This window comes from Eulemur rufifrons, chromosome 8, assembly GCF_041146395.1.
Source record: "Eulemur rufifrons isolate Redbay chromosome 8, OSU_ERuf_1, whole genome shotgun sequence".
In the NCBI taxonomy this organism is placed as follows: Eukaryota; Metazoa; Chordata; class Mammalia; order Primates; family Lemuridae; genus Eulemur; species Eulemur rufifrons.
Genome location: NC_090990.1, coordinates 123,359,291 through 123,385,385, shown reverse-complemented (window position 1 = coordinate 123,385,385; position 26,095 = coordinate 123,359,291). Strand labels below are relative to the sequence as shown.

The following is a 26,095-nucleotide window of genomic DNA, read 5'->3' as shown; positions in this document are numbered from 1 at the left end:
TTGGCATGACTTGTATCCTCCCTGATCACTGTTCCACCACGGGTCTGTACTATGCAGAGGAAATGCCTTAAAGTTTACAAAGTGGTTTCCTGTAATTCTGTTCACTCTCAAAACCACCCTATGGGTCAGGTATTATTACTAATGCATCTACTTTTCCGACAGAGAGACTCTGGCTCAGAGAAACCAGGTGGCTTGCTCAAAGTTCACAGACAACCAACAGCAGGGCTCTGACTGCAGTCTGGTCTTTGGACACCAAAGCCCAGGCTGCCTGACTGCCTATGTCAGTCAAAGTAGCAGAATTAGAGGGACGCTAAGTGTTTATAAAGTGTGTGCCCTCTTAACATGGCAGCGATGTTCCCCTGACATTAAAGGCCAGGCCGGTGAGCAGGTGGGACACTCACAAATGGCTCCCCTGCTGTGGCCCAAAAAACCTGTATGAAGTGCCTACTGGGGCAGGTACCAACTGGGGCATGAGCCAACTGGGGCAGGGCGCTGTGCTAGTACTGGGGACAACAATGTGCGAGGCACAGAGATCTGATCTCTGCCCTCACGCTCTCCGGTGGGAGAAACAGACAAGTCAATGTGCGATTACATCACAGTGAGACAAATGATTGGCAGGGCGGGTGCAGATGCTGAGCACACCAGAGGTCTGGGGATGCGGAAGATCTTACTCAGTTACTGAGCAAGATCTTCCTCTCCATGAACATCCCGGCCACAGAGATCATCAAAGGACTGAAAGAAGATAGCAGACTATTTCTCCCTGTGTATTTTCCACACAGTTTTGAAACTCCTTTGTCTAAGACAGATTTTCTTAAAGCTATTGTAATTATTTACTTAGTGCTGGGAGCTGGACCCATAATAGGTACTTAACAAATTATTTGTTAAACTAGTAAAATGGAGGATCTTCACAACATCTGCAAGGTAGACATGTTTATCCCCATTTCACAGAAGAGGAAAGTGTGCTCCAGCTTGGAGGTGATGGGAGGTGCACATCCATGTGGGGCCTGGCAAAGGGTAACTGGCGGGCATGTGGCAGCCACCTCTGGTTGTCCTGGTGGCTCCCTGACACACGGTCCATGACAGGTTGCACTGGTTTTTTTTTTTTTTTTTTTTTGAGACAGGGTCTTGCTTTGTTGCCTGGGCTAGAGCACAGTGGCATCATCATAGCTCACTGCAACCTCAAACTCCTGGGCTCAAGCGATCCTCCTGCCTCAGCCTGCCAAGTAGCTGGGACTACAGGTGTGTGCCACCATGCCCGGCTAATTTTTCTATTTTTTGTAGAGACAGGGGTCTCACTCTTGCTCAGGCTGGTTTCGAACTCCTGGCCTCAAGCTGTCCTCCCGCCTCAGCCTCCTGGAGTGCTAGGATTACAGGCGTGAGCCACCATGCCCAACCTGCATTGTCTTTTGCATGCACACTGACAGGTGCAAAGCTGTACATGCCAGGCACAGACTGTAAGTGTCCTGGACTCTGGAGGAGGGACATTACTCGAGGCTAGATCATTTGGAGAAAGGGAGGAGGCAGGTTGGCAGGTCTTGTCTGGTTTCTGGTCCTGCAAAGTTGTGGTATTCTCTGCCTGTCCTGCCTGGGCATGTCACCTGTCAGGAGTCCTGGGTTTCCTCACCCTGGACACAACTCCTCAATCGTCACTGGCTGTGATGGTGAGGCGCATGGTGGCCTGCTCTGACCTGGAGCAGTCTGCATGGAAGGGGAGAGCTACCTTGTGGAGAGCTATACCTAGGTAGGTCACTAGGGGACATTACACAATGGAAAATAATTGTTGCGGGTGGGGGGCTAGACTGCACTTAAAGGAGATTCTAGTGTCCCGAACAATTCGGGTCTATTGCAGCTTGGGACTCTGCTCCCAGAAATCGACTTCCAACCTGGCTCTTTTGGGTGAGCTCTGCAACCCCAGCCTGGGAAGACTGCATAACCGAGGCTAGGGCATGGGGCAGCAGCGGAGCCTGAGCTCCACGGAGAGGCTGAATGGTGCATTAGCGTCAGCACTTCCTGCGCGTCAGGCATTGACCCGTGTGGCACATGGCCCTGCCTATCCAGGGGCCTAGGGTCTAGCTGCGAAATGAAGAAGACTACTTTTATACAAGGATTGGCCATAAAACAACAAAGCTGGTTTTGTTTTCTATTTGAGCAATTGCTATCATTACTTTAGGTTTGTGTATCATTTTTTAATCTCCTCAATCAAATGATAAGTTCCTCAAGGGAAGAGCCTTGTCTTCTAAGTCTCTGACGCCCAGAGTTGTAGCACATACAAGGCACCCTATGGAGTGACGTGTGGGCAACTGGTTGCAAAAGTGGGTTAGTCTTAAAATCTGCTGAGTACCACAGGATGGTCCTGAAGGGTTAACTGAAAAGGAATTGCACTCCTGCCCTGTGCCAGGCACCGAGACAGGCTCAGGACTCAAACGTGAATAGCACATGGTTTCTCGGTTCAAGGAGCTCAGTCCAGAAGGGGCCATGGTTTGGTCAATGGGACAAGAGTAAGAGGCCACAGAGCCCAGTGGTTACGAGGAGACACTCTGGAGCCAGATCATTTGGGTTTGAATCGCAGCTCTTAAGAGCTGTGAGATCTTAGGAAAATCTCTTAATTTCTCTATGTCTCAATTTCCTTATCTGTAAGGGGCCATGATAATAACAGTGGCTAACACAGCCTTGTGATGACTAAATGTGTCAAGACATGAACTGTCTGGGAACACCTAAGTGTTAGCTATTAACACATGACAGAGGCTGGGACAGTGGAAGGAAGGGACACCTAATCCAGACTGGGGGAAGGGTGCCAGGGAAGGCTGTCAGGGCAGAAGCACAGATGTCTTCTAGGAGAAGGAAGGGTGCCCCTGGCTGGGAGCTGCATGCCATGTTGTAGAGCTCTGGCCCAGGTACCAAGGAGGCACTGGCGGGTGAGACAGCTTGGAGATGCCCCTGGATCTCTACCCAGGAAAGGTCAGACCGCCAGAGGCTTGGCATTCCTTGCTAGGGAGTTTGAATTTTATCTTGAAGGGAATGGGGAACTTTAGGAGGGTTTTAAGTAGGAGCAAGTGACATGATCAGATTTGTCTTGAGATGGCCACTGTGGCTGTGCTGCGGAGGACAGCGGTGGAGGGGAAGAGTGTGGAGCCCGAGGGCAGAGAGGCCAGGCAGGAGGCCGTGGCAGAGCGGTAAAGCTGGTAGGAGATGGTGAGGCTTGCAGTAAGGGAGTGGGAGGGAGAGAAGAGGACAGACCTGAGAAAGATTAGGAGGTTCAAAGATAGGACTTGCACATGCTAAAACAGGTACTGAGCCCTTAACCACACGCCAGGTCCCGTGCTGAGCACTTAGCATGAAGTGTCTCCTTTGGTCCTTACTCGAGGAGGGAGGGCAGGACGGGGAGGGGCTGGATGCCCTGAGGAGCTGAAGGACAGAGGAGACACAATGCGCTAACTCATGTTTGAGGAAAGTTAAAAAGGAGGGTGATTTTATTAAAGAGTAAGTAATGATGAGGCAGCCAAAACAACCGACAAAAGGCACAAAAGAAATCCTGGATCCAAATTCATGGGTCCAGTAACGAGGGTTCCCCAGGGATGAGGGGACTGGTGGGTGCCCACTTCTAACTATTTAGGGAGCAAACACCACAGCTCGAAACTGCCTGACAGTCTGTCGTGCGTGTGTGTGTGTGTGTGTGTGTGTGCGCGTGTGTGTCGTGCGTGTGTGCGCGCACCAGTGCGATGTCTTCACGGATCCGCGCGCCGGCATTTGGATGGGAGAGAGCTGCGAGGAGGGGAGGGGTCCAGGCACGGGCCCCAGCCTCCTTATGAATGGTCTTGATGTGGGTGTCGCGGGAATGAAATCAACAGATGGCAATACATTTGTAGGAAGTGGAAGAGACGGATTTAAATCCAGAATCACAGGAACCCTTAAACTGCTTCTAGGCAAGGAAGGCATTGGAACATTAAATATTTTTTCAAAGATTAGCTCCATTCTGATCTGCTTCCCTCCAGAGGTGGGAGGCAGGGCTGGGGAGGGGGAGGCTGGCTGTCCTCATGATGGAGCCGGCAGAGTCAGAGTAGCGGCGTGGGCGGAAAGGGGAGCGGAGAGGTCCCCATTCATCTTAACTGCACTGGCTCTTGACAGACGGGGAGTGGGTGGCTGTTTACCTCTCAAACCTCAGCTATTTTCTTCAGTAACAAGGTGTAAACTAACTTTCCTCAAGGCAAATCTTCAGCTGCAAGGTGGGGGGGAAGCACATCACAGGTATGGCGTCCCCACGGGAAGCAGAGACCTGCCATGTCTTAACGGGAGAGACCTCCCTGAGGCTTCTCTGTGAACTCATTCATCCTTCCATGGAAAAGGCAACCCCTCCTCTCACTTCCTGTCCAGGGAAAGGAGGAGTTTTGGGTTTCTTTGGAAAAGCCAGAGGTGGGGTGGGGTTGGGGGAACTCAACAGCACCTACCACACTTGGCTATCGCTTCAAAGGCACAGCTCAGCCCCCCCCCACCCTGTCCCCGTCCTTGAATGACAAACTACACCAAAGAGAGCAGGTGGGAGGACGGGGCAAATGCCCTCGAGGTGGGCTGAGTCCATTACAGTCACGGTAAAGGATGTGCCACCTGGAAGACCCTGGGACAGAAAAGCTTAACTCCTCTCTGACATCCACAGACTCAGGAGGCCACAAACCGCAGGAGTCACTGTCCCTGCCTCAGACTCCCGTCTCGTCCATCAAAACTGCTTTCGTCAAGTTCACGTTTGCAAGTAAGAGGTGCCGCCTAAACATGGTACCAAGGCAAGGTTTTAGATGTGGGTGTGCTTCCCTCCGTCCCACTCCCCTGCCTGAACCCAGCCTTCCAGGGTGCACCTGCATCCTGCCTTCCAGGGTACCCTGCGGGTGGGTACTAGGTGCCATCACAGCACCCGCACTTTGCCCAGGCTTTCAAGGGAGAGAAGGCTTCTCAATGGGCAAAGGGGAGTATGGAAGGGCCCACACAGGACAGGACATTCACCTGGCTCTGGTGCACGGAGGAGGGGGAGAGATGGATCAGATGTTTCTCCAAATTCCCTTCCAGCCACTCTATGACACTAAGACAGGCCACAGTGTATTGCCTTAGCAAAAGTCAGCAAAATGCCCAGTCTTGGATCTGTACATCAGCACTGACAAGCTCAAGTAAGACATATTTTTGGCACCAAATGGAGCCCATCCATGCAAGCTTTCCAAATGAAAGGTGACTAACGCTTTTTCTTTTTTTCCCTTCTTCCTTTTCTTTATTTTTTTTAGAGACAGGATCTCGCTCCGTTGCCCAGGCTGGAGTGCAGTGGCACGATCATAGCTCACTGCAACCTCGAACTCCTGGTCCCAAGCAGTCCTCTTGCTTCAGCCTCCTGAGTAGCTAGGACTACAGGCATGTGCTGCCATGCCTGGCTAATTTTTAAATTTTTTGTAGAGATGGGGTCTCAGTCTGCTGCCCATACTGGTCTCAAACTCCTGGCCTCCAGTGATCCTCCCACCTCAGCTTCCGAAAGCGTTGGGATTACAGGCGTGAGCCACCACACCCAGCGCTTTTTTTCTTGGTTGGCTGCACATTAAGCTGATGCTCAAATTCAGGACCCGAAGGCGAGTAGGATGGTAAAGTGGATGAATGGTGGACGATGAGTCAGAAGATACTGTTTTAGTCTTCTGTCTGCTCCCCTGGCTGTGGACAAGTCACATCACTTCTCCAGAGTCTTAGCGTCTTCCTTTGCAAAAGGGAGATGATAGCTTCTCTGCCTTCCGCTCAGAGCTACTGCCAGGAGCCAAAGAGATGTTGTGAATGAGAGTGCTTTGTAAGCTTCCACTACCTGCATGAAGGATGGTTACTATTAACATCGCTTGGAAGGTCCAGAGTCTTCCCCGAGGACAACTCAAGGAGATGCTCTAGGACTTTAGTTTAATGGACTGATGTCTTACAGTGACTGCCACCACCATTTTGTTGAAAAGACTTTTGACCCTAAAGGACAATTTCTATCTTCTTCACTCAGGGTTTTATAGCATCTGGGACCACAAAGCATTATGTTTATTTAGGATACTTCCTGAGTCATTTTTTCTACCTTGAATTAAACTTACTGATCTTCACAGCCCCCTGGTGTCTAGCACAGCGCTTGATAGAAAGCTGGTGCTTGATAAAATAACGAATAAAGAGCTGCTGACATTTGCATCCATTAAAGTGCAGAAAAAAAAAGAGCTGCTGACAAGCCAGTCAGGATGATGCAGTCCTATGGGCATGAGGATGGACAGAAAGTTGTTCTTGTTCACCAGTTTTAGGAGATTTCTATAACCTGTAACTGAGATGCAAGCACTCCAAGGTCAGACCGCCATTAAGCCAAGGGCAATCAGGGTCCAGGGCTTCCTATAAAGGTACCCACGTGATTCAGAAAAGGGAGGTTGAGAGTACACGGTGGGTCGGGAAGCTGATGCTCAATGCCACAACTCAGGGGGCCAGAAGGTAAAGTGGACAAATCATGGATAATGAGTCTTAGGGGACATCTCGGCCAACCTCTCAACGAAGGTAGAAAGTACCTCCTGAGCACTGGCATTCATTTCATTTGGGCTGGTAGGATTGTCCTGAGCCTCCTCTTTTGGAAGCTTTGGGTCCTTCACCTCCCTTGTACTCAGTGCTCGGCTCCGTTTACCACTGTGTGACGATGACCTACAATCTCTCTCTGCATGCCTGAGCCCCACACCGCCAAGCACACACACAAAGCAATTAGCGTTCCTGGAAGTTCTGAGTTCATAACCTCATCCCAGGGCTCTGAGTTCTGGGTCTGGTTCTCGCCTGGCTGGAGTTCAGGAGGGACCAGCTCTAGGGGGAAACGATCAGAAAGAACCTCACCCTGGGAGAGGTGGCAGGAAAGAACAGAGTTCAGCTCAGTAAAAGGCACAATGGACACGGGAAGGAAACTTCGCTGACACCAAGACAGGAAAGGCTGGTTGCCTGTGTGTGGAGCGTACAGCCAGAAAAGTCCGAGGGGTTGTCGAGGGTGACAGCCAACCTCATACTGGCAGGCTGTGGTTTCAGAGATGAAAAGCAGGCGCGATGCCGGGATGACAGCGTCTCGATGGGAATCAGTGAGCAGGAGGCACGATGAAGTCCTCACACGGCTGCAGCCAGCTCAGGCCAGACCTTCTCTGGGGACGGACTCCACAGGGTAAGTGAGAACCCACAAGGACACTGCAGGGAACAGGCACGACACTGCCTGGAAAAGGCTGGACGAAAAGGCAACTTTGGTGCAGTCAAGTGTTTGCTACGGGTCCAGCAGGTCCCCCTGCTCCGGCGGGCCTCTCTGACTGGCAGGATCACAGTGGGCCTGGCACGATGTCAAGCATAGGTGCTGATAAACACCAGCGGGCAGGTTCAGCTGTATGAAGGGCTTTTACAAAACCACAACAAGTTTTTCTTCATAGTATGAAAAATTTCCTAGCCTAGTTCCTAGCACATAGTTCCTGGCAGATATTCAATCGATGGTTTGTTCACCCATTTAAAAAAGTAACAAAAACATAGTGCCAATCATACATCAGGCACTGTTCTAAGCACTTTCTAAATGTTAACTCAACTCATTTGTCCTTCCTACCAACTTTACGAAGTAGGTATGACTATTATAGGTAGGGCAGCAGAGGTACCGGGAGGTTGGCTAATCTGCCCACAGTCACACAGCTGGCAAGTGGGGAGGCAGGATTGGAACCTACAGACTAAGTTTCTTCCTAATGGTGCCCCCAGCCAACGAGGAGTTAAGGGCAATGAGTTCTTGGTGACTAGTGGCTTCTGAACCTCACGCTCTTTCCCACGGTGGCGCACTCTTCCTGGAATCTAACACTTCGACTCTAACAACGATGAATCTCTCACTCTGTGGGGAGACCCACGTGGAAACCTCAGATGAACACCAGGTAAGGTACGAGGGGTCTAGAGAGCTGGTAACTCAAAGAACTCAACCCTGACACTGTTTTTGGCTTACTGACAAATCCTGAAATACCTTCCATACAGCATAAATCTGGCCGTTTGGTAAAAGTGTTTGCAATAATTTTGTCACCAGATGTTCCAATTATTTGCTGTCCCCAGCTTTCTCAAGCCCTGCTTAGAAGCTAAGGTTCATTTTTCTTCTTTAGGTAAAGCATCTGTATGCAGAACGCTGGTCAGAAGCATAGGTCTGGAATTCTTTGAACCTGGTGTTACGGGCTGGTTCTAGCACTGCGAGTTTGGGCGAGTTACATGGTCTTTCAAGAGCTTCAGTTTCCTTACGTGCGAAATAGAGGTAATATGAATTTGAATGAGCACTAAAGGAGACATTATTTGTGTAAACGCCTAGCATTTCCTGTTCATCTTTGTGCCCGTTAGTGATGCACCAATGATGAAAATCTGCATCAGCAAAGGATTTACCCAACAGTCGGGCAGGCGGCCAGGATGCTGCTCAGTCTTCTGATGGGAACTAGGTGGAAATGAGAGAGAAGACAACTCATTCTGCCTCTGGTGGCAGGAAGGCCAGGTGACAACAGGGGCTCAGGTCCCCTCCTCCCAATGCAGTTGTCCAACAGGTGAAATTATTCCTGTACATTGTCATCCTGTTAGAGAGTACGTTTCTCAGAGAAATGGTGAAGGTTCGTAAAAATAAATTCATTGAATTTAAATGTTACAAAAACAAACATTTTAAAATAAACTCCATCCTTTGAGAATCTCAGCTTCTTGTATGACCTTGGGCAGTTCCCTTTACCTCTTCTTACCTCTGTTTTCTCACCTGTAAAATAAAGAAGCCAGACTGGGACCTCCCAGGTCTTTTCAGCTCCTAAAGTTCTATCACTTTCTTTTTCCACTATCAGCTACCAAGCGGTGCATCGATTTGGAATGGGATGGACGGCGTGGCCACTTCCTAACGGTGTAAACTTACCAAAAACAGTTCAGCTTCCTGAGCCCTGGTTTTCCCTCTAGTCACGTGGAGAACAATCATACCATCTCGAGGAAGAGTGAGCGTGAGGCTCTACAGAAGTAACGTGCAAGAACGCATTTTTGTGAGTGCTGGAGTTCTAGCCCGGGCTTTTTCATTACCCTCGAGGTGTATATGGCCCTCACCACACTGAGACCTCCACGTCTCAGAGCAGGTCATCGCAGGGAATCCCCACGTGTCACCCGCATGCCTGGGGCGCGTCGGCCTGCTGAGTGCGGGGTGACACTAGGCATGTGTGCCTTCTCAGGGGTCCCTGGCCACACCTTCCAAATGGCAGATGCCTTGCCTCCTGGCCCCCTTCCCCCCTCTGCTGGTCCTTCTCAGAGCCATCTGGAAGAGAAGGAAGCAGACAAGCTTACTGCCTGCCAGAAGCCAAATGCCAGCGCACAACAAGCCCCGGGGGTAAGGCCAGGGAACAGGTGCAGGGAAACCCGGAGGAAGCAACTTCGGACTCTCTGCTGCTGCAGGGGATACTGGGGGTGGCCGTGCTTCCGGGGGGCTCAAGGCAACTTAGGAATGCAGCTGCACCTCCGGCAGAACATTCTGGCTTGCCAAGGCAGACTCGGGGCCCTGGAGTGTGTACAGGTGGTGACAAATGCCGTCGTCATTCAGCAGAGTCCCCTACGACAGCTCAGAGAGACTGTGTCTGCTGTGGCAGCGTATACCCCAGTTGGCTGTGCCCAGTGCCCAGTGGGGACTCTCTTGTCCTTGGCCTTAGGTCCAAACCCTCACAGTGCCATGGCACCCCTCTTCACCCCCAACAGCAGAGTGCTGAGAAACCTCAGTTCTTCTTATCAAAGAACCTTGCCCGGACAGGCAGCTTGCTTTGAAAGACATTCATTCAAATCAGAAAAAAATAGCCATTAAAAGCTTACTTTTTCTATAACTGAGGAACAGAAGAATCTAGTAAATAACTCATAATAGACTAAATATCTTAGAAAACCTCTCCATTGCCAATTTCTTCTTGAGTGCATGATTCAGTTGGCAAAATAAATTCCTAGGGGTCAAAAATGAAGAGGAAAACAAAAACTTAAGAGATAAGCAGGCTTAGCCTAAACATGAGTAAAACAAAAATTGAAAGAACTGCAAAAGGAGTCATGAACACACTAGCATAGAGAGATTTCAGCACTTTCTCAATAATTGATAACACAGATAAAATTTATCAAGAATATAGAACAGCTGTACAATGCAATTAGCAAGCTTTATCTTATGGACATTCTTGGCTGGGTGCAGTGGCTCACACCTGTAATCCCAGCACTTTGGGAGGCTAAGGTGGGAAGATCACTTGAGGCCAGGAGTTTGAGACCAGCCTGGGAAGTGTAGCAAGACCCTGTCTCTACAAAAAATAAAAAAAATTAGCTGGGTATGGGGGCATGCCTGTTGTCCCAGCTGCTCAGGAGGCTGAGGCAGGAGGATCCGTCGAGCTCTGCAGTTCAAGGCTCGAGTGAGCTATGATTGTACCACTGCACTCCAGCCTGGGTAATGGACCAAGACTCTGTCTCTTAAAAAAAGAAAGAAAGAAAGAAAAAGGAAATATACAGAAAATTAGAAATGTTTAGAAGTTAGATGGATGTATAACCCAGAACTGGGATTTTGATCTGGTATGGAAGTTGATTTTTGCCAAGGAGTTGAAGGCCAGGGAGATGCACCTCAGTTCTGTGCTGGGTCATCTAGGATGGCATCAGAGTAGAAGCTGAACACTGAGACCGGAAACCACTGCATCTAAAGTTGTCACAGCTCAGGTGTTCGATGCTACCCTGTAAATTGGCCTGTGCTCTGGAAATGTCCCCATGAAGACAACCTGTCTCACCCGCTTCTTCGTCTCTGGTTACTTTGCTTCAGTTTAACCACGGGTATTTATGATCAATGTTTTTTCAATGTCTTTGCATTCTGGGGATGGCATGAAAACATTCCAAGATGATTTTCCTTTTTTTGGAAAGCCATGACGTATCAGGGTGTAACTCTAGATTCTAATTCTGATGGCCAGACATTTTAGGAAGCACCACATGCTGAAGGTAAATCTTGAAAAAAAACCTCTTGGCATCCAACTTCCCTCTCAGAAGGGAGATCTAAACATTCCTGCCTTCTGATCAGAAGCATCCTGCTCTTCCTGGCTAGGCAGTGACAGCTTGTCCAGTTGAGGGGGGTAGCTGGGCTAGGACTCCTCAATCTGGAGTCTGAAGTTGTCGATAAAAACTGCAGAAACCGTGGCCCTTTGTAAGCGGAAAAGGAAACGTCCTAGGCTCCAGGTGTCCACAAACAATCCCCAGCAGGGACTGTTTCTGCTTCAAGTGCCAGACCCACTCAACTACTCAACCATTTGGCTAAAGAGAATTAGCTGCTTTATGATAAAGTAACTATGCACAGATCCCAAGGTTAAAGGTCAATAGATACAGTTTCCACAAAAACTTTGTCATGTGGACAAACGCCATTCTCCCCTTCCATTCAACGTTGAGGGCCCTGTGGCCCCAGAGGAGGCCAAATCCTTCCTCAATCCACACCATGACCCCTGGCACCCAACCTTCTTCTAGGTCCAACTCTTGGTCTGATTATGCAACAGTTCCCTCTTTGAAACTCTTTTCAGCTGTGATGAAGCAACCCCACAGGGAGCAAGATGGTCCAGATTCTCTGTGGGATTCAGGTTCTGGAAAGACAACCTCTCTCAGAGACACCCCAGAAGCCCAGGCCCTGGCCAGTGCAGGAGGAGGCCTACCTTGGCTGTGGGAGGACCACTCTGGTCTTCCCAGCTCCTCCCCTCTCTTTCCTCTCCGGAACCTCTTAGCTAAGGCCACTCAGTTCAGCCGCCCAGCAGGACACATCGTCTCAGGGAGCTCTGCAGCAGAGAAGTTTAGGGTGGTGGCTGTTCTTGGTACCAGGGATAGGGATGACAGCAGCTACCAGTCTCACCTGGGCTTCCCAGCTCCGCACTGGCAGGACAGGGCAGGACAGAAGGTCAAGAGTTTGTCTGCCCTTGTGATGGAGGAACTAGGCCTGTCATGGCGGCCCTTGTCCCAGTCTGCACCCCATTCGTTGTCTTCTTTTCCACACCTTAGGGTCTACTCTTGACATCCAGGTCTTTCTACCCTTTCTGATGGTTACCAAGACAACAAGGGCAGTAACCCATGCTCTTAAACTTCTTTCCTGCTCCCTCTCTTTGCCACGCCCTTGCTGCGAATGAGCTGGCCCTGGGTGCTTGCTGAATCAATTTCCCTTTTCCCTGCACCCTCTCTGGATTCCAAACCCAACCTGCTCCGGGGAAGTCCTCAAAACTTCGGTCTCAACCGTGTTTCAGCCCACAGCTTTTGGAAACTCACTCATGAGAGGAAAGCAGAAGCCCAGCTGGGAGTGGAGGGAATGTCGGGGACGGAGTGGCTCACAGGCTCCAGGAACAGGGTGGGCGATTCTGCTCCTAGGGGGAAGAACAGCGTTGCTCCTCTAGCTGTGGCTCCCTCTGTATTAGTTTCTTCAGTGTCAGAGGGGGAGGGTGAGCCCAACACAGGGAGCCAGTCAGAAGTCGGAGGATCCAGGAGAAGAGTGGTCTGGGCACAGGCATCTGGCTAAAGCCCCGCAGCTTGAAAGAGTGACTGGCTTAAGAAAAGCAGGGGGTCAGAACCTAGACAGGCAGAGCTTGGGATGGACACAGAGACAGTACAAGGAGTCAATCTCGACAGAGGCAGGCAGGAGCCCAGCAACAAATACTGAAGATCAGGCAGCAGGGCCGATCAGACAGGCAGGAGCCCTGAGAGTTACAAGACTTGACCAGGCCACACCAGGCAGGTGGGACAACAGTGGGGGGTACAAGCAATCCAGGAGACCTGGGGATGCCTCCTCTTCCAGAGGGGCCTCCAGGGAAGGCAGGAGCCAGGACCCAGTGCAAGTTTTGAGAGGGAGGGCCAGGCTGGAACAGGACTATGCAAGGAGGAGATGGACCACCTGACATAGCCCTGGATCTCCAGAGTCCTCATGAGAGGCAGCCTGGAGTGGTACAAAGACCACAGCTTTGGAGTCAGCCAGGCAGGCAGAGGTGACAGGCTGGTCTGAGGTGCACACGCATCCCCCTCTGCAGCCCTTCCTCTGTACCCCCTGAGATCCCAACAAGGGCAAAGCAAAAGGTGGGGCGGGCTGCACAGCTCTCCTCTGCTCCTCCCACCCCACTCTCCTTCCTCTCTAGGGTAAGCAGAGCACATGTACATCACGCCCCTGTGCTAAGATGCCTCAACAAAACAAAGCAACAACAAAACAAGAACTGAGTGAAACCCAGCTGAAAGCCACAACACAGACAGCGTCTCCAGGCTGCTAGGATACCCCTCTCAGGCTTCCCCCATCTGTTCTGCTCCGCAGGGGCCTCCCAGCTGAGCCCTGCTGTCAGGGGAGGGCCCCTGGCCCCCTCACAATCTGTCATCTTTGACACCACTTGGATCTTCTTTCTTCTGGAGCTGCCAGAAGCCACGAAGATACCTTGCCTGTCTGTGGGCAGGGGGCCAGGAGGCCCGTGCCTGCCATTGGCACCTGGTCCGGGGTTGGGGGGGGGTATTGCAGGGTGGAGGAAAGGGACCCTCGGTTGTTGGGAATCCGGGCTGAATCTCAATTTCTCCATACCTCCCTCCTCCCTTGGGCGGCCAAGCCCTCCTATCTCTTGCCATCTGCGATGGGTATCTCCGGGGAGCCCCTCTCCTTTCCTGCCTGCTAATCACTGTGCTGTGGACGCTGAAAACAGCCTTGTCTCTCTGCGCCTGGCAACTGTGTCGACATCTCTTCGGTTGACTTCAGTTCCTCTGCGTGCTGCCGAGGGACGGGTTCCTCCTGCACCCGGGCTACTTCCTCTCTCGGGCAGGCGGCCATCTCCGCCTGGAGACTGGGACCCTCAGGAAACAAGGTGGGGGGAGCAGTGACGGGAAGATAGGAGGTGGTGACCCCTGATGACCGCTTTACAGACTACGGGTGCCAGGGGTGCCTCCAGCCTTGACTCACCAGCGAAGGCCCAGGGGTCTGAACCCTGGTTCTGCTCTCACTGGCCCGTGGCCTGGCCCCTCTCTGGGCTTCCGCGGCCCCGTCTGTGAAAGGAGCAGTCGGGCGAGATGATTCCTGCACCGTCCTAACGCCCCATGAGTCAAGGACGCTTCTGCCGGCCTACCACTCGCGTTGTTCTGGCTAGTTCTCTGCTCCGTAATCTTGACCCTGCTGGGACTGGTGGCCAGTAGCAGTCACCTGCAAGGTAGCTGGAAGGGCGAAGAGTACTGACTCAGGTGCACGGACAGTCCCTTTAGTCTGATTCCAAACCCTGGTCTCATCAGCCGAGTGAACCAAGCAGCAGTTCAATTCGTGCTTGTTAACCAACTGGCAGTGAACTGGTTTCCAAATCTGGCCCTGTCACTAATTAGCGGGGTAATGCTGGGCATGTGACCCAACCTCTTTAGGCCCCAGTTTCAGCACCTCTAATATGAGGAAAATAATGGTGGCACCTACGTCATAGACAGTGCATATGAGGCATCCGGCACTAGTTAAGTGTTCAACAAAGAGCTGTCATTATTGTTACTGAGTACCTTGCCTACGATTTCATGGGGAGACAGATGACAAGCAGATACCTGCCCCCCACTCAAAGTGTACAGGTGCCTTGGCAAAAGACAGGCTCCTTGGTCCCAAAGGCCAACAAAATATCTTTGACAGGAGTTTGGGGTTTAGTTTGGTGGCATGAATCTCTCATGCTCCCTAAAGAATGTGAAGATGGTGCATGGAAGTTTGAAACAGATTCTCAAATAGTGAAGTCATTAAAAAAAAAAAACCTGTTCTTGAATTGGTTTGCCCAGCCCAGGCGTGGAGGCTGCCGTTTGGAATGGAGGGTCAGCGGTGGGCTGTCAGGAGGAGGAAGACAGAGAAAGTAAGGCCTTGCTCTAACAGAATGAGCGCACCCGATCCCCTTCAAGCCTCTCCCTCTCCACACGTCCCAGGCAAAGCAACATCTAACGTGCCTGTTTCTGGCAGTTCCTGGGCTTGCCAAAGCCTGTCCCTGCCACCACGCATGCCCCAGAGGCCCTGGCCTGCCTGGCCTGCCTGCCCCTCCAGGACGCTGCAGAAACTGGGGACGCAGGATGCTGATTCACTGCTTCCCATTAGCCAGGCCTCTGGCAGCCTCCCAGCACCTCGGCTTGACACCGGCCACGAGCCAGCTCTGAAAGGTCAGGGCCCAGGAGCGGGAGCCAGTGGCTTTCCCAGGCAGGTCCGTCACAGTGACTCCACTGATGTGCCATCAGATGGCACATGGCCTTATTTATTTTGTTCAAATCTGACAGTCTGAAAATTTCTCTTTGCGTTTGTTGAACCCATTTAGATGGTCCAGTCTTCTCTCTCTTGTCTTCAGAGGCCATAAATGATGCCACTAGAAGTGCCCACATGGTGGCTGACCCAGAGATGCCCAATGCACATGGCTCTGAGGAGGACGTCTCTCCCGTCCCCAACTCCCATCCCTTGTTGGCTGACCATGGACTTGGCACAGGAGGGCACTGGGGCAGGAAGTGGCTAGCCTGGGCAGCAGCCTGATTCTACCAGGCTTGCCAGCATGACCTTGAGCACATGACTTAATCTCTTTGGACCTCTTTGCTTATTTAAAACGGGAAAAACTGTCACCCTAGACATGTTTCATGATTATTGTGAGGTTAATTATGTGAGGTCCCCTTACAAAGAGACAAAACCAAGAACAGGACTTGGAAAGAATAAAGCATATTAAAAATAGCTGTAGACATAAATATTTCAGATGGTCTCATCTGTCCACCCAAGCGGGAAACTCCGCCACCTTCCTGAGCACGGACAGCATGGCTCACGTGCTCTCGCCGTGCCCCACCCTCCAGGCCTTGGCGTGGGCCAGCTGTGGCCCCTTCCCTGAGCCCAGCTGATACTGTCATCGAAGGAGGGCTCAGGAGTGGGCGGGCAGTCCCCACGGGGATGTGGCTAAGCCGCAGGCATCGTGCCCAGGGATCGGGAACAGCTGGGGCCCTGAATGCTGCCCAGAGTCCACAGCTTGGAGCAGGGCTGGGAGGGTGACTTCTGGGTGAAATGGGGGGTCTCTATCGCCCTCCTCTGAGGATGAGCAGAAAACAGCCCTGGCTCCAGAGGTACAAAGCAAGCCTTTCTCCTGTCCTCCAGCTCTAAGTGGTGGCTGACATGTCAAGAATCCCTCTCCAGAGTCAGAAGGCTTCTCTGCCCAGGGAAGCTGCAGGGCCACTACCACAACCTCCACGTTCCTTAAGGCTGGTCTAGAGTCACCCTCTGGTAATAATGACAGACATGCTCTGCAATAATAAAAATCCCATGCACACAGCACGTTACGGTTTGGAGAGCCCTTTCCCATTTTTCATTTCACTTGATTCCCAACCTCTGTGAAGGAGACAGGATAGATCCTATTATTGCCCATTTTTGTACAGGCAAAGTAAACACTGAATTGTTAAGGGACCTGCCAAAGGCCACACAGCTGGCACCAGAACCCAGGTCTTCTGACTCAAACCGCTGTGCTGGGGAGCCAGCAGCTAGATCTTCAACCGGCACGGTGAACGGTTCCAGCTGGCCTGTATCCCAGAACCCAAGGAGGGAGCAGGGTCTGCACGGCTAACACGATGGCCTGAGGGGGCCTGGATAAAAGGAACAGTATGGAAATTCCCGGGAGCCAGAGGTACGTCCGATGAGCTGACGGTAGAGCCAGGGGTCCCTTCCACCACCAGAAGGGAATCCTCTTTCTCCTTCTCTTCCTAATCACCCACCCAAACAGTAACTCTCTGGAGAGTGTGAGGGATGGACAGAGCTCCACTAGCAGTACCTGGGTGGTCTGGGTGGCTGTGTGACCGGGCCTAGGGCTGCCCGTTAGGGCCCAGGTGTGGCCCACAGGAAAGCTTCTGGAGGTGCAGGCACGGGGCTAAACCCTGCAGCCCAGCCCAGCCAGCTTGTGGCCCCTGACTGCTGAGAACGGTGCCCCCTGCTCCCAGGGAATGAGCCCCTCAGCACGAATGGAGCTTGTTCCGCCATCTTTGCTCCTGGCCTCTTACAAAGACGTGGCTCTTACGGCTAATCACTCACGCCATTCCCAGGGGGAGTTCAAAGAGGTGCACACACATCATCTCAGAGCAACTTAGTTTCCAAAGAAGAGAGAAAATGGACAAATCAGAAAAAAACAATAAAGCTAGGTCCAATGTTATCATTATCAATATTTTGCAGAGCAAGTTCGGAGAGTCTCCTTCCTGGGAGGGAAGGCAGTCTACCAGAAACAGAGCAGTCAGAGCACACGGGCTTGACTCCTGCCTGGCGACTTGCTGGCCAGGCCGCCCTGGGCTAGTTCTGAGCCTCCCTGACCCTTGCAGGAGAAAGTCCCTCAACAAGGTCAGGTATGGAAAGCAGCCAGCATGGTGCCAGGCACACAGACGCTGAGTGTGTGTTATTTTATTTTTCTTTCCCTTTCCTCCCAGACACCAGGCCCCCCTCCATGTGGACAACTCTCCCAGCACAGGCACACTCACGCCTGCCTTCCCGACGCCCGTAACAGCAGCGACTCTAGAACCGTCCTTAAATACCGCGTGGGTTTGGACTGGTGAGAAGGAGAGGCCCCTTGTCCCGTGACTCTCCCCATTCGGAGGGAGATCCCACACCGCGAGCCCCTCTGCTGTGGTGTGCAGGCCCCGACCCTCCCGGCAAGGGCTCCGCCTCTCTGCGAGGGTTCCCCAGAATGCTCTGCTACTAATTTCCTGTTATTTCTCTTCTCACAGGAGTCCATAATAACTAACTTATCAATTATAGCCACTTCCTGTGGCCTGTTTAGTGTTAATACGACATCAGAAATTGTGGCCCCTCTGTTACCTGTGACAATTTTTCTTATCAGTGGGGTACAGTGACCAAGGGAAGAAGGAGGCTGCTAAGAAGGAAGCTACGAAATCACCTACTTGGGGCCTTTGGGCAATGCTAGACTTCCCCACAAGAAGCTCTGAGGAAGAGAGCTCCGTGCGCCATGACAGCAGCCATAACTATTAATACTGGCTTTCCCAGTGCTGATATGGAGGGCTGACTGGTCCCCACCACAGGTCAAGCTGTGGCAGTACACAGGAAGCCAGGACACAGGTCAGACGACGTGGCTTACAGTCCCAGTTTGGCCACTTACTACATGGATGGCCTCGGGCAAGTCACTGAAGCCCTGAGCCAGTCTCCCCATCAGTGAGGTCAGCATGATGTCAGGACCTAGTTCCCACGATGGCTGGGAGGCTCAGATGAGCTCAGAGGGCAGCACAAACGAGAAGGAAAGGGGATATCTGGGATCTTATATCCTACACCAGTTTGTGCATTTCCTTATCAACTGCTAGGCTTCATCCTTAACCTGGTGCTTGATGCTTCTGCAGACCTGGCCCCAAAGACAGCACTTGCTCCTGCTGCCCGGGGAAGGTCACCGACACCTGGCAGTCCAGGGCCCTCGGGGCTCATCTCCTGTCCCTGCTGTCCCCCATCATCCAGCAGATTAGCATTCCAGGCTACACGAGCCACATTTGTTAACTTCCTGTTTGTTTCTCCCCTTCTACTTCTTTCCCTAATCATGTGGTTCCTCTCTCTCTCCCCTCTCTCTCTCCCCCCTCCACCTCCAGAGTTGTGCTTTATCTCCAGTGAGCTTACAGCTTCCCTGGTAAGACTGGTTAATCCTCTGCTGCTCCTCTTTTGCAGAGATGGAGGAGATTAGAGGCAAAGGGTCAGGCCATCTCCCCTTCAAGGGCATTCAGGACTTCAGTAAAGGAATTGGATCCTGTTTTCCCATCTGATACTCTAGATTGGGGTCTCTTGTGTTTCTGGTGAGGAGCTGCTTTGGCTACTTCCAGATCGTGACCTTCCTGATGGATGCAATGGGAATGGGGGGATGGGTACGGATTGGGCAAATGGCCTGGAGACTCATCAGGCTTTCTGGACAGATGAGGCCATCTGGTCCTCAAGAGCAAAATACCTAACGGACACATCTCTATGACCAGTGAGGCCACACTTAAAGCCACACTGGACATGCAGCTGCATGTAGCTGGTAACAAAAAGGGGAGCTCTAGCTTGGGGGAGATGACTCTGCCAGGCAAGGCCTTTAGGCCATCTCTTCCGCAAGTCCTGAGGGAGTCACAGTTAGTGGTGCAGGTGCAACAATGCGACAGCGAGGCTCCTGCATTATGTCTCCTGGGGACACACCCACTTTACAGCAGGCAGGTGTGTAGGTGACGTGGCAGTGAGGCTTCGGTGTCTGATGAACGCTACTCCTGGTGCACAGAACACCGCAAGGAGACAGAGGAAATGACAGAGACAAGCCCTGTGCTGACGATCAGGACAAAACGACACACAAGCACAATGCAGCTAAGCTGTGCAAGTTAGTGCAAGCAATTCCGCTGGACTGTCTAGAGTTCAAGAGCTTTGTGAAGTTAATCTTAGGTTTAATGTGAAAAGCTAATTTTGAAGAGACATGATTTATAAAGAGGACACAGACTATTTGAGGTCAGAAAAATGGCTCATTTATTTATTTTGTAAGAAAAGTTTATTGAATGTTTGCTGTGGGCCATGCACTGTTCGTAGAGAACAGAATGAATACATCTGCTTTCCTGGAATTTATATTCTAGCCAACAAGTCAGAAGTTAAATGAACAATCGTATTCTTACTAACTGAATAAACACAAGAACAGGGCATTGCGAAAGAGATGAACAGGAGGATCCTAACACAAACTGTGACATCAGGGGTGGCCTCTCAGAGGAGGTAACGGCTGTGACCTGAATGAGGAGTAGGGATTAGCTAGAACAGGGTAGGCAGGAAAAGCGTTTCAAACGGAGAGCAGCATATGGAAAAGTTCTGGGTTGGGATAAAGTTGGTTCCTTTGAAAAGCTGGAAGAAGGCTGGCATGGCTTAAGAATAGAAATTCAGAGAGTGGGAAGAGATTTTTGAATTGTATCCTAATTGTGATAGAAAGTCAAGCAGGGAAGTGATAGCATCTATGCTTTTAATATATCACTCTGGCTGCTGTGGGGGAAACAGACCGGAGGGAGGGCAAGAATGGAGGTGGCAAGTTTAGCGAGAAAGCTTTCGCAGGGGCAGGTGACAACTGACCGTGACATGCCCTAACACAGATGGTAGCAGCGGACATAGAGTGTGGTGGCTGGATCACAGATATAGCTTAGAGATGGGATTAGTAGGATTTGATGATGGACTGGATGTGTGGGGAAATACCTAGGGTGACACACAGATGTTTTACCTTGAGCAACTCAGAGACCGGGGGTGTTATTTACTAAGTTGGGGAGGAATGGTGGAAGTGCAGATTTTGGGTGGGGGTTGTAACAGAGATCAAGAGCTCAGGTTTGGATACCTCAAGCTTGAGATGTCTTTCCGATGGCTACATGGCAACTGTGCAGAGACGCACACACACCGAGACTGGAGTTGGCCGTGTATCACAGAGAGCATCTCCTGCCACTGGGATGGATGACATTACCCACGGGAAGTACAGCATGAGAAGAAAAATGTCCCGATGAACTGTATTTTGAGGTGAGAGAGAGAGACACAAAGAAATAGCTGGAAAAATAGCACGGAAGCTAAAAGATGGGAGTGATTCAAGACAGAGCGATATGTGGAATATCGATGAAAAGGTGAGAGTCTCTCAAAAGTGTCTGCCGGATTTGACGACATGGATATCCCAGAAAACTTAGCAAGAGCAGTTTCATAATGAATAGGAACCAGCTGGGATTTCACTGAACAGGCAACAGGTGGGTGGGTGCAGTCAAATCCTCAATAGCCTTGGCCGTGAAGGAGGAATGGAGAGACAAGCAGGAGCTGTCTCCCGAAGGAAAGGCGTAAGCTATGACCTCCTAACGTCTCACCCAGGCCAAAGTTTTCCAAATTGGCATTTGCGATGGCTCCCACACTGTCGCCCTAGGCTGTCCATGGAGCGTTCCCTTATAGCTCTGCAAGAGAACACACATGGACTTAGAGAATGGGAAGGGCCTTTAGCTGGTAACAGCTCTCCCTCGACCTGGGCTTCACCTCATTCAACCCTGGCACAAGGGCCCCATTCCTTATTCAAATCTTACTCAGGAAACCTCCCCAGTGCGGTGTTCCAGCATTCAAAACTGTTGAACCATGAAAGTCTTCTGCCTCTACGGGGAGCTCCTGCATACACAAAAGGTATAGGAAGGTACGGAGAGCCTCCTGACAGCCTCTGCCGGGTCAAGAAGACCTGACTTTAACCTTCTCTTTTCTAGACTGTGTTGTCCTAGGCCCACCAACGGACCCCAAACTACCTTTCAGACCTCATCTCCTACTGTTCTCCTTCTTGAACACTCCATTCCAGCCTGCTTAGGTGCCCTTAAAACACCTTGTATTTTCCTACGTCCATATATCTTCTGGTTTCCCTTTGGAATTAGTCCCTCCTCCTTGCCTAGCTGAATGCTCTCCATCCTTCAGAGTCCGGCTTGAGTCCACTCATCTCTAGAAAACCCTGCCTGGTCACCCAGTTTCTCCCACACTGCTGAGGGGCACTGGCTTTCTCTGCATGTGTCCATACTGGTCCTACAGGGAGGAGCAGCAAGACCTTTGTTTTCTTTGTTTTTCTTTGTTTTCTTTGGTAGTGCCTGGACATCAGAAGCACTTTGGTAAATATTTGTTTATTGACAGGTTGGCTGAGAAAAGTCAGGGGCCCTTCCTCCCTGAAGGATGAAGACTTGCAGCAGTCTGTTCAAGGCTGCATGAGCAGGATTTACCAGGGCCAAATGGGAAATAAACAGGTGCCACAAGTATCCACCAGCCTGGATTCTACAAAATCATCTGAGAAGTGCCAAGTTACTGAGTTCGAGTTCAGATTAAGCTCTGGCCACCTTGACCATCAACTATTTCAAATGCTCTTTCAGAAGCCTATCCCTTCTTGGAAATGTTTAAAATTTAAACCACAAAAGAGCATGTTTTCTTTGAATCCTGCAGATAGAGGTTTATTGCCATTTTAAGCTGTGGATTTGCTCCGACACAGCACTTTTAAAGACATTGAAAAGGCAGCTTTCAAACTCAAACCCTTTCACCATATCACGGTTCATGTGACAGAATATTGCACAGGCGTGAAAATTCAGCCTGTGGTATTTTTTTCCACTTGAGGTACTGGCTAAACTAGACATAATAACCAATGGATTGCAGTGACTTTCATCATATATGAGTTCCCATTAAAAAGTTTACACCGGCAAAGTTTTCAGGGAGTAAACAGTTGTGGCAATTGATTCAATCAAATCTGGGCTCCAAAGTGGCCTCAAACACATAGCAATACTGCAACCATGAAGAGACAAGTAGACTCTGGACACAGATCTATAATAATATGCTTCATGATTTCTCAGAGACTATTTTTGTTCCCCTGCATCAACAACACGAAGACCAGCGGCAGTTTTAAAAACAAAACCTCCTTCCAAATGCCGGATGCAAGGATTCAGCAGGGAAGGGTCAGAAATCCTGTTGCTGGTTCATGCTCCTTAAAGTTGGTTCCAAGTGGGCTCACCCTCCTATAGGTTCATGGAAGTTCAACTACCATGTCTATGTCTTAATTCCACTTCTCCTGAGGTCAAGTACATTTTACATTTTATGGAAAGAATTATATATATATATATATATATATATACACACACACACACACACACACACACATACACTTTTGATTTACTGATTTGCAAGAGATCCGAGGCAACAGAGAGCCCCACTGCGCAGTTTCGGGAAAAGCGAGGCTGCTCAGGGACACTGGCTGCAATTGCTCTTCCAGGGGCCCCAGGCTGCAGGAGAGCAGTCACTGTCCCCCAGCAAGATTAGCCACCGTCATCAGGGTGAGGGCAGGGAACGAGAGGGAGGGCCCTTGCCCTGTCTGTGGCTTTCCCTGACTTGGCTGGAAATGATAGGTTTAATTAAAAAAAGCAGTTTTAAGAGACACATGTTCAGATATAATCATTCTTTGGAGGGTGTGTCTGTTTTTAAATGGCATGATTCACCCAAAATAATATATCCCCTATTTTTTTTCACATCTAGCTATCTTCCAGAGAGAGAACACAGTGTGCAGACCCATATTGGAAATCGGTCCTCACATTTCTTCCCTAGGAACGAGGTTTCTCCAGCATTGAGCTTTTATGCTTAAAGAGAAAAGTGCAAAGTCTTTGGGAGGAAAAAAGAAACAACACGACCTGTCAAAATTTCTTTTAGCGCCTATGACTAGTGTTAACTTACATGCTCTCTGAGTGCAATAAAAACCCTGCAAACTGCTGCTAAGAAGATGGTTTGACCTTTTAAAATGGGAACTCCCCCACCCCATATCCATATTAAATAGGTGAACCTTGGGAGCTCTAGAGTTTTAGATTAATAAATGAAACGAGGTTGAATTCCAGAAAAAGGGTTTCCCTATAGGCTGCGGGATAATTAGGGTGTTCTAGACCTACATTGTAACAGCAGGTGGAACGCAGGCCCCAGACCTTTTAGCCATTTTAGTTGCCGACTACTCAGAGTCTTGTTCTGAAAGGAGGCGGGCACGGAGTTATGAAAATTTAGCAAATAAAAAAGTCCTGGACGCGACCGGCCGCCCGCAGCGTGCGGGGGACAGGCTGTTGGCCCCTGGCGGCCACGGAACCGCGGCGATCCCGGGTCTCCGCCGCGGCCGCCAAACCAGGCGCGCACCAACCCGCGCTGCTGAAAGAAGTTGGAGAGCTCCCAGCTCGCCAACGGGATTCGGCGGTGGGCGCCGGGGAATCCCTTCCAGCGCCACAATTAGGAAACTTTTGAAAAGTAAAGACCCTAGACAGACAAAAGAGCCACCCTTTCCGTGAGCATAAGAAACACCCCGCGCCACGCCAGCTGGAGACTGCTCGCACAGGCCACCCGCCCTGCTTGGCCGGGACGCGCCCGGTGCCTCCCAGCTCCTACCAGAACTGGTTCAAGGGGGAGCGGAGCCAGAGAGGCAGCTCTGCCGGGGTGGCGGCTCCAGACAGAAATGCCTCCGGCCTCCCTGGCCTGGGGGACAAGGTCTTGAATTCAACAGTCGAGGGGGCAAGGGCTGAACCACCAACTCCTGCTCAGACGCCCGGGACCTTCTCTTCCAAGCCTGCTCCGGTTTCTCCAAAAGACGCGCGGCACAGCCCATGCGCCCCCGGCACTCCACTCCACTCCACTCCTCTACGGTTCCCCCCAAACTCTTCCCGGAGAGCCCCACAAAGCACAGACAGCGCCCTGAAACTCCCAGGGCACTCGCCAGCCACCCCCACCTCCGCCTCTTGAACCCTCCTTGTCGCGTTCTTCCCGCCCCGCACCGTTCTCCTCGCGTTTCTGGGGAGTCAGAGCAAACCACGGGAAAATGCCTTCGCGAGGAGCCTCCCTACACCCGCCCAGTGACTGAAACAAAAGCGTAGGGAGGAGGGAGGTGGGAGAGGAGGCGGGAGGAAGGTTTAGAAAGAGGATGGGGACAGCGGCAAGAAAGAGCTGGGGTGTGGGGGTCAGGGTGGAGAGCAGAGACGGGGGCCGGAACCCTGCTCTGCGCCGCGCGGTGGGTCGCTTACATGCCCAGGTCGCTGTAGGTGTTGAAGAACTCCATCTGGTTGCACGCCTGGATCCAGCCCACCACCCAGGTCTCGTGGCGGGGGATGGGGGGCATGACCACGCGGGCCGAGGCTTTGAAGTAGGGGGTCTTGTAGCGCAGGACGATGGGCGAGGTCTCCTCGATGCGCGTGGGGCACTGGTCGATGGTGGCGCACACATCGTACACCACGATGTTCTCGCGCCGGATCCGCGCCTTGCAGGTGATGCTTTGGATACAGCCCATCCTGCCGCCCGGCGCCGGCGCGGCGCGGCGTGGGGCAGCGCGGGGGCCCGCGCGGGCGGCCGGGGGCGCCCGTCACGCCGGCATGGCTACGCGCCGCTCGCTCCCGGTCCGGCTCAGCTCGTGCCTAGGAGCGGGGAGCGGCTGCCGGGCATCCTCGGGGAAGCCCCCTCCTCTTGCCGCCGCGCCGGGTCCCCGCTGCCCCGACGCCCGCCCACGCCCGCCCCCTCGCTCCGGCAGGGCGCACGGAGTGTGCGCTCCTAGGAGGTGGCGGGTGCCCTCGCCGGCTCCAGCGCCCGGGCGGAGGGCAGGGAGGGGAGCGGCGCTACGAGGAGTGGTGCCCACCCCGGGCCGGAGCCCCCCGCCCCTCGCCGGAGAGGAGGAGGCGGTAGCGGCGGCGGCATGGAGCCGGGGGAGGGCGGCGGCGGCAGCGCCCGGTCTATCTGCCTCTGCGGCGGCAGCAGCAGCAGCCGCCGCCGCCGCCGCCGCCGCATGAACCTCTGCACCGCGGCTGCCCCCCGCGTGCAGCGCACCCAGCGGCGGGCGAGCGGGCCGCCCGAGCTGCAGGCGGAGGCAGAGGCGGCGGCAGCGGCGGAGACCGGCGCTCCCACCGGCCCCGCCCCGCAGCCAGACCGCGGCGACACTCCTCGGCCAGGCAGCTCGGGCCTTGGGGGGCGCCAGGGGGCTGTGGCCGGGGCTGGAGGGCCCCGCCGGCTGGGGCTGCCCGGAACGTGCTCCGCGGAGGAAACTGGCTGTACGCCATGAGTTTTGTCCCTCTCCGGCTGCCGTCCGCGTGGGGGGGCCATGTGTGAGGGTGGGGGTGTTTAAAGGGCCGCTAGCGCCAGGGTGGGGCCCCGCACGTGGGGCCAGGGCAGGGCGGGGCGCGGGTAGGTGGCGCCCGTGGGTGGGGGTGGGGTGCTGGGACGGGCCGCGCCGGGGGGTGGGTGGGGCCCAGCAGGGCGCGGCGCTGTCCAGAGTCCGGTGGGAGCCCGGCAACCCAGGGGGGCTCGGGGAGTTGGTCTTTGGGGCAGCCGGAGGATTAGGGGAGCAGCTTTATTTGAGATCGGTCGTCATTTATAATTTAGCTTGTTAGATTAAATTTAGGCTTGAGCTCCCCCAGTATCCTGTCTGCAGAAAGGCTGAAGTGTGGGCTCCAGCGCTGTTACTAAATGCAGTGGATAAACCTCTTTCCGTGCCTAGGTTTGTTCTGGAAGCTCTTCTTTCCACCACTGTGTATATGTATATATAGTAAGGGTACCTGGAGAATCTCACCGTACTCTAACACCGGTCGCCAAAATGCCAGGGTTGGCACGATGTTAGACATTGTGTACAGC

General features: G+C 52.3%; 1 protein-coding gene across 1 annotated transcript in view; it reads right to left on the bottom strand.

Annotated features, from left to right (window-relative positions):
- The window catches only part of FAM78B (family with sequence similarity 78 member B), an 82,997-nt gene extending 57,473 nt beyond the window's left edge, over positions 1–25,524 (bottom strand). The window contains exon 1 of the mRNA XM_069479114.1: positions 24,502–25,524. Coding sequence (XP_069335215.1) covers positions 24,502–24,764 — 263 coding nt within the window. The 5' untranslated portion in view covers positions 24,765–25,524. The remainder of the gene's footprint in view (positions 1–24,501) is intronic.
- Positions 25,525–26,095: the final 571 nt, after the last annotated feature.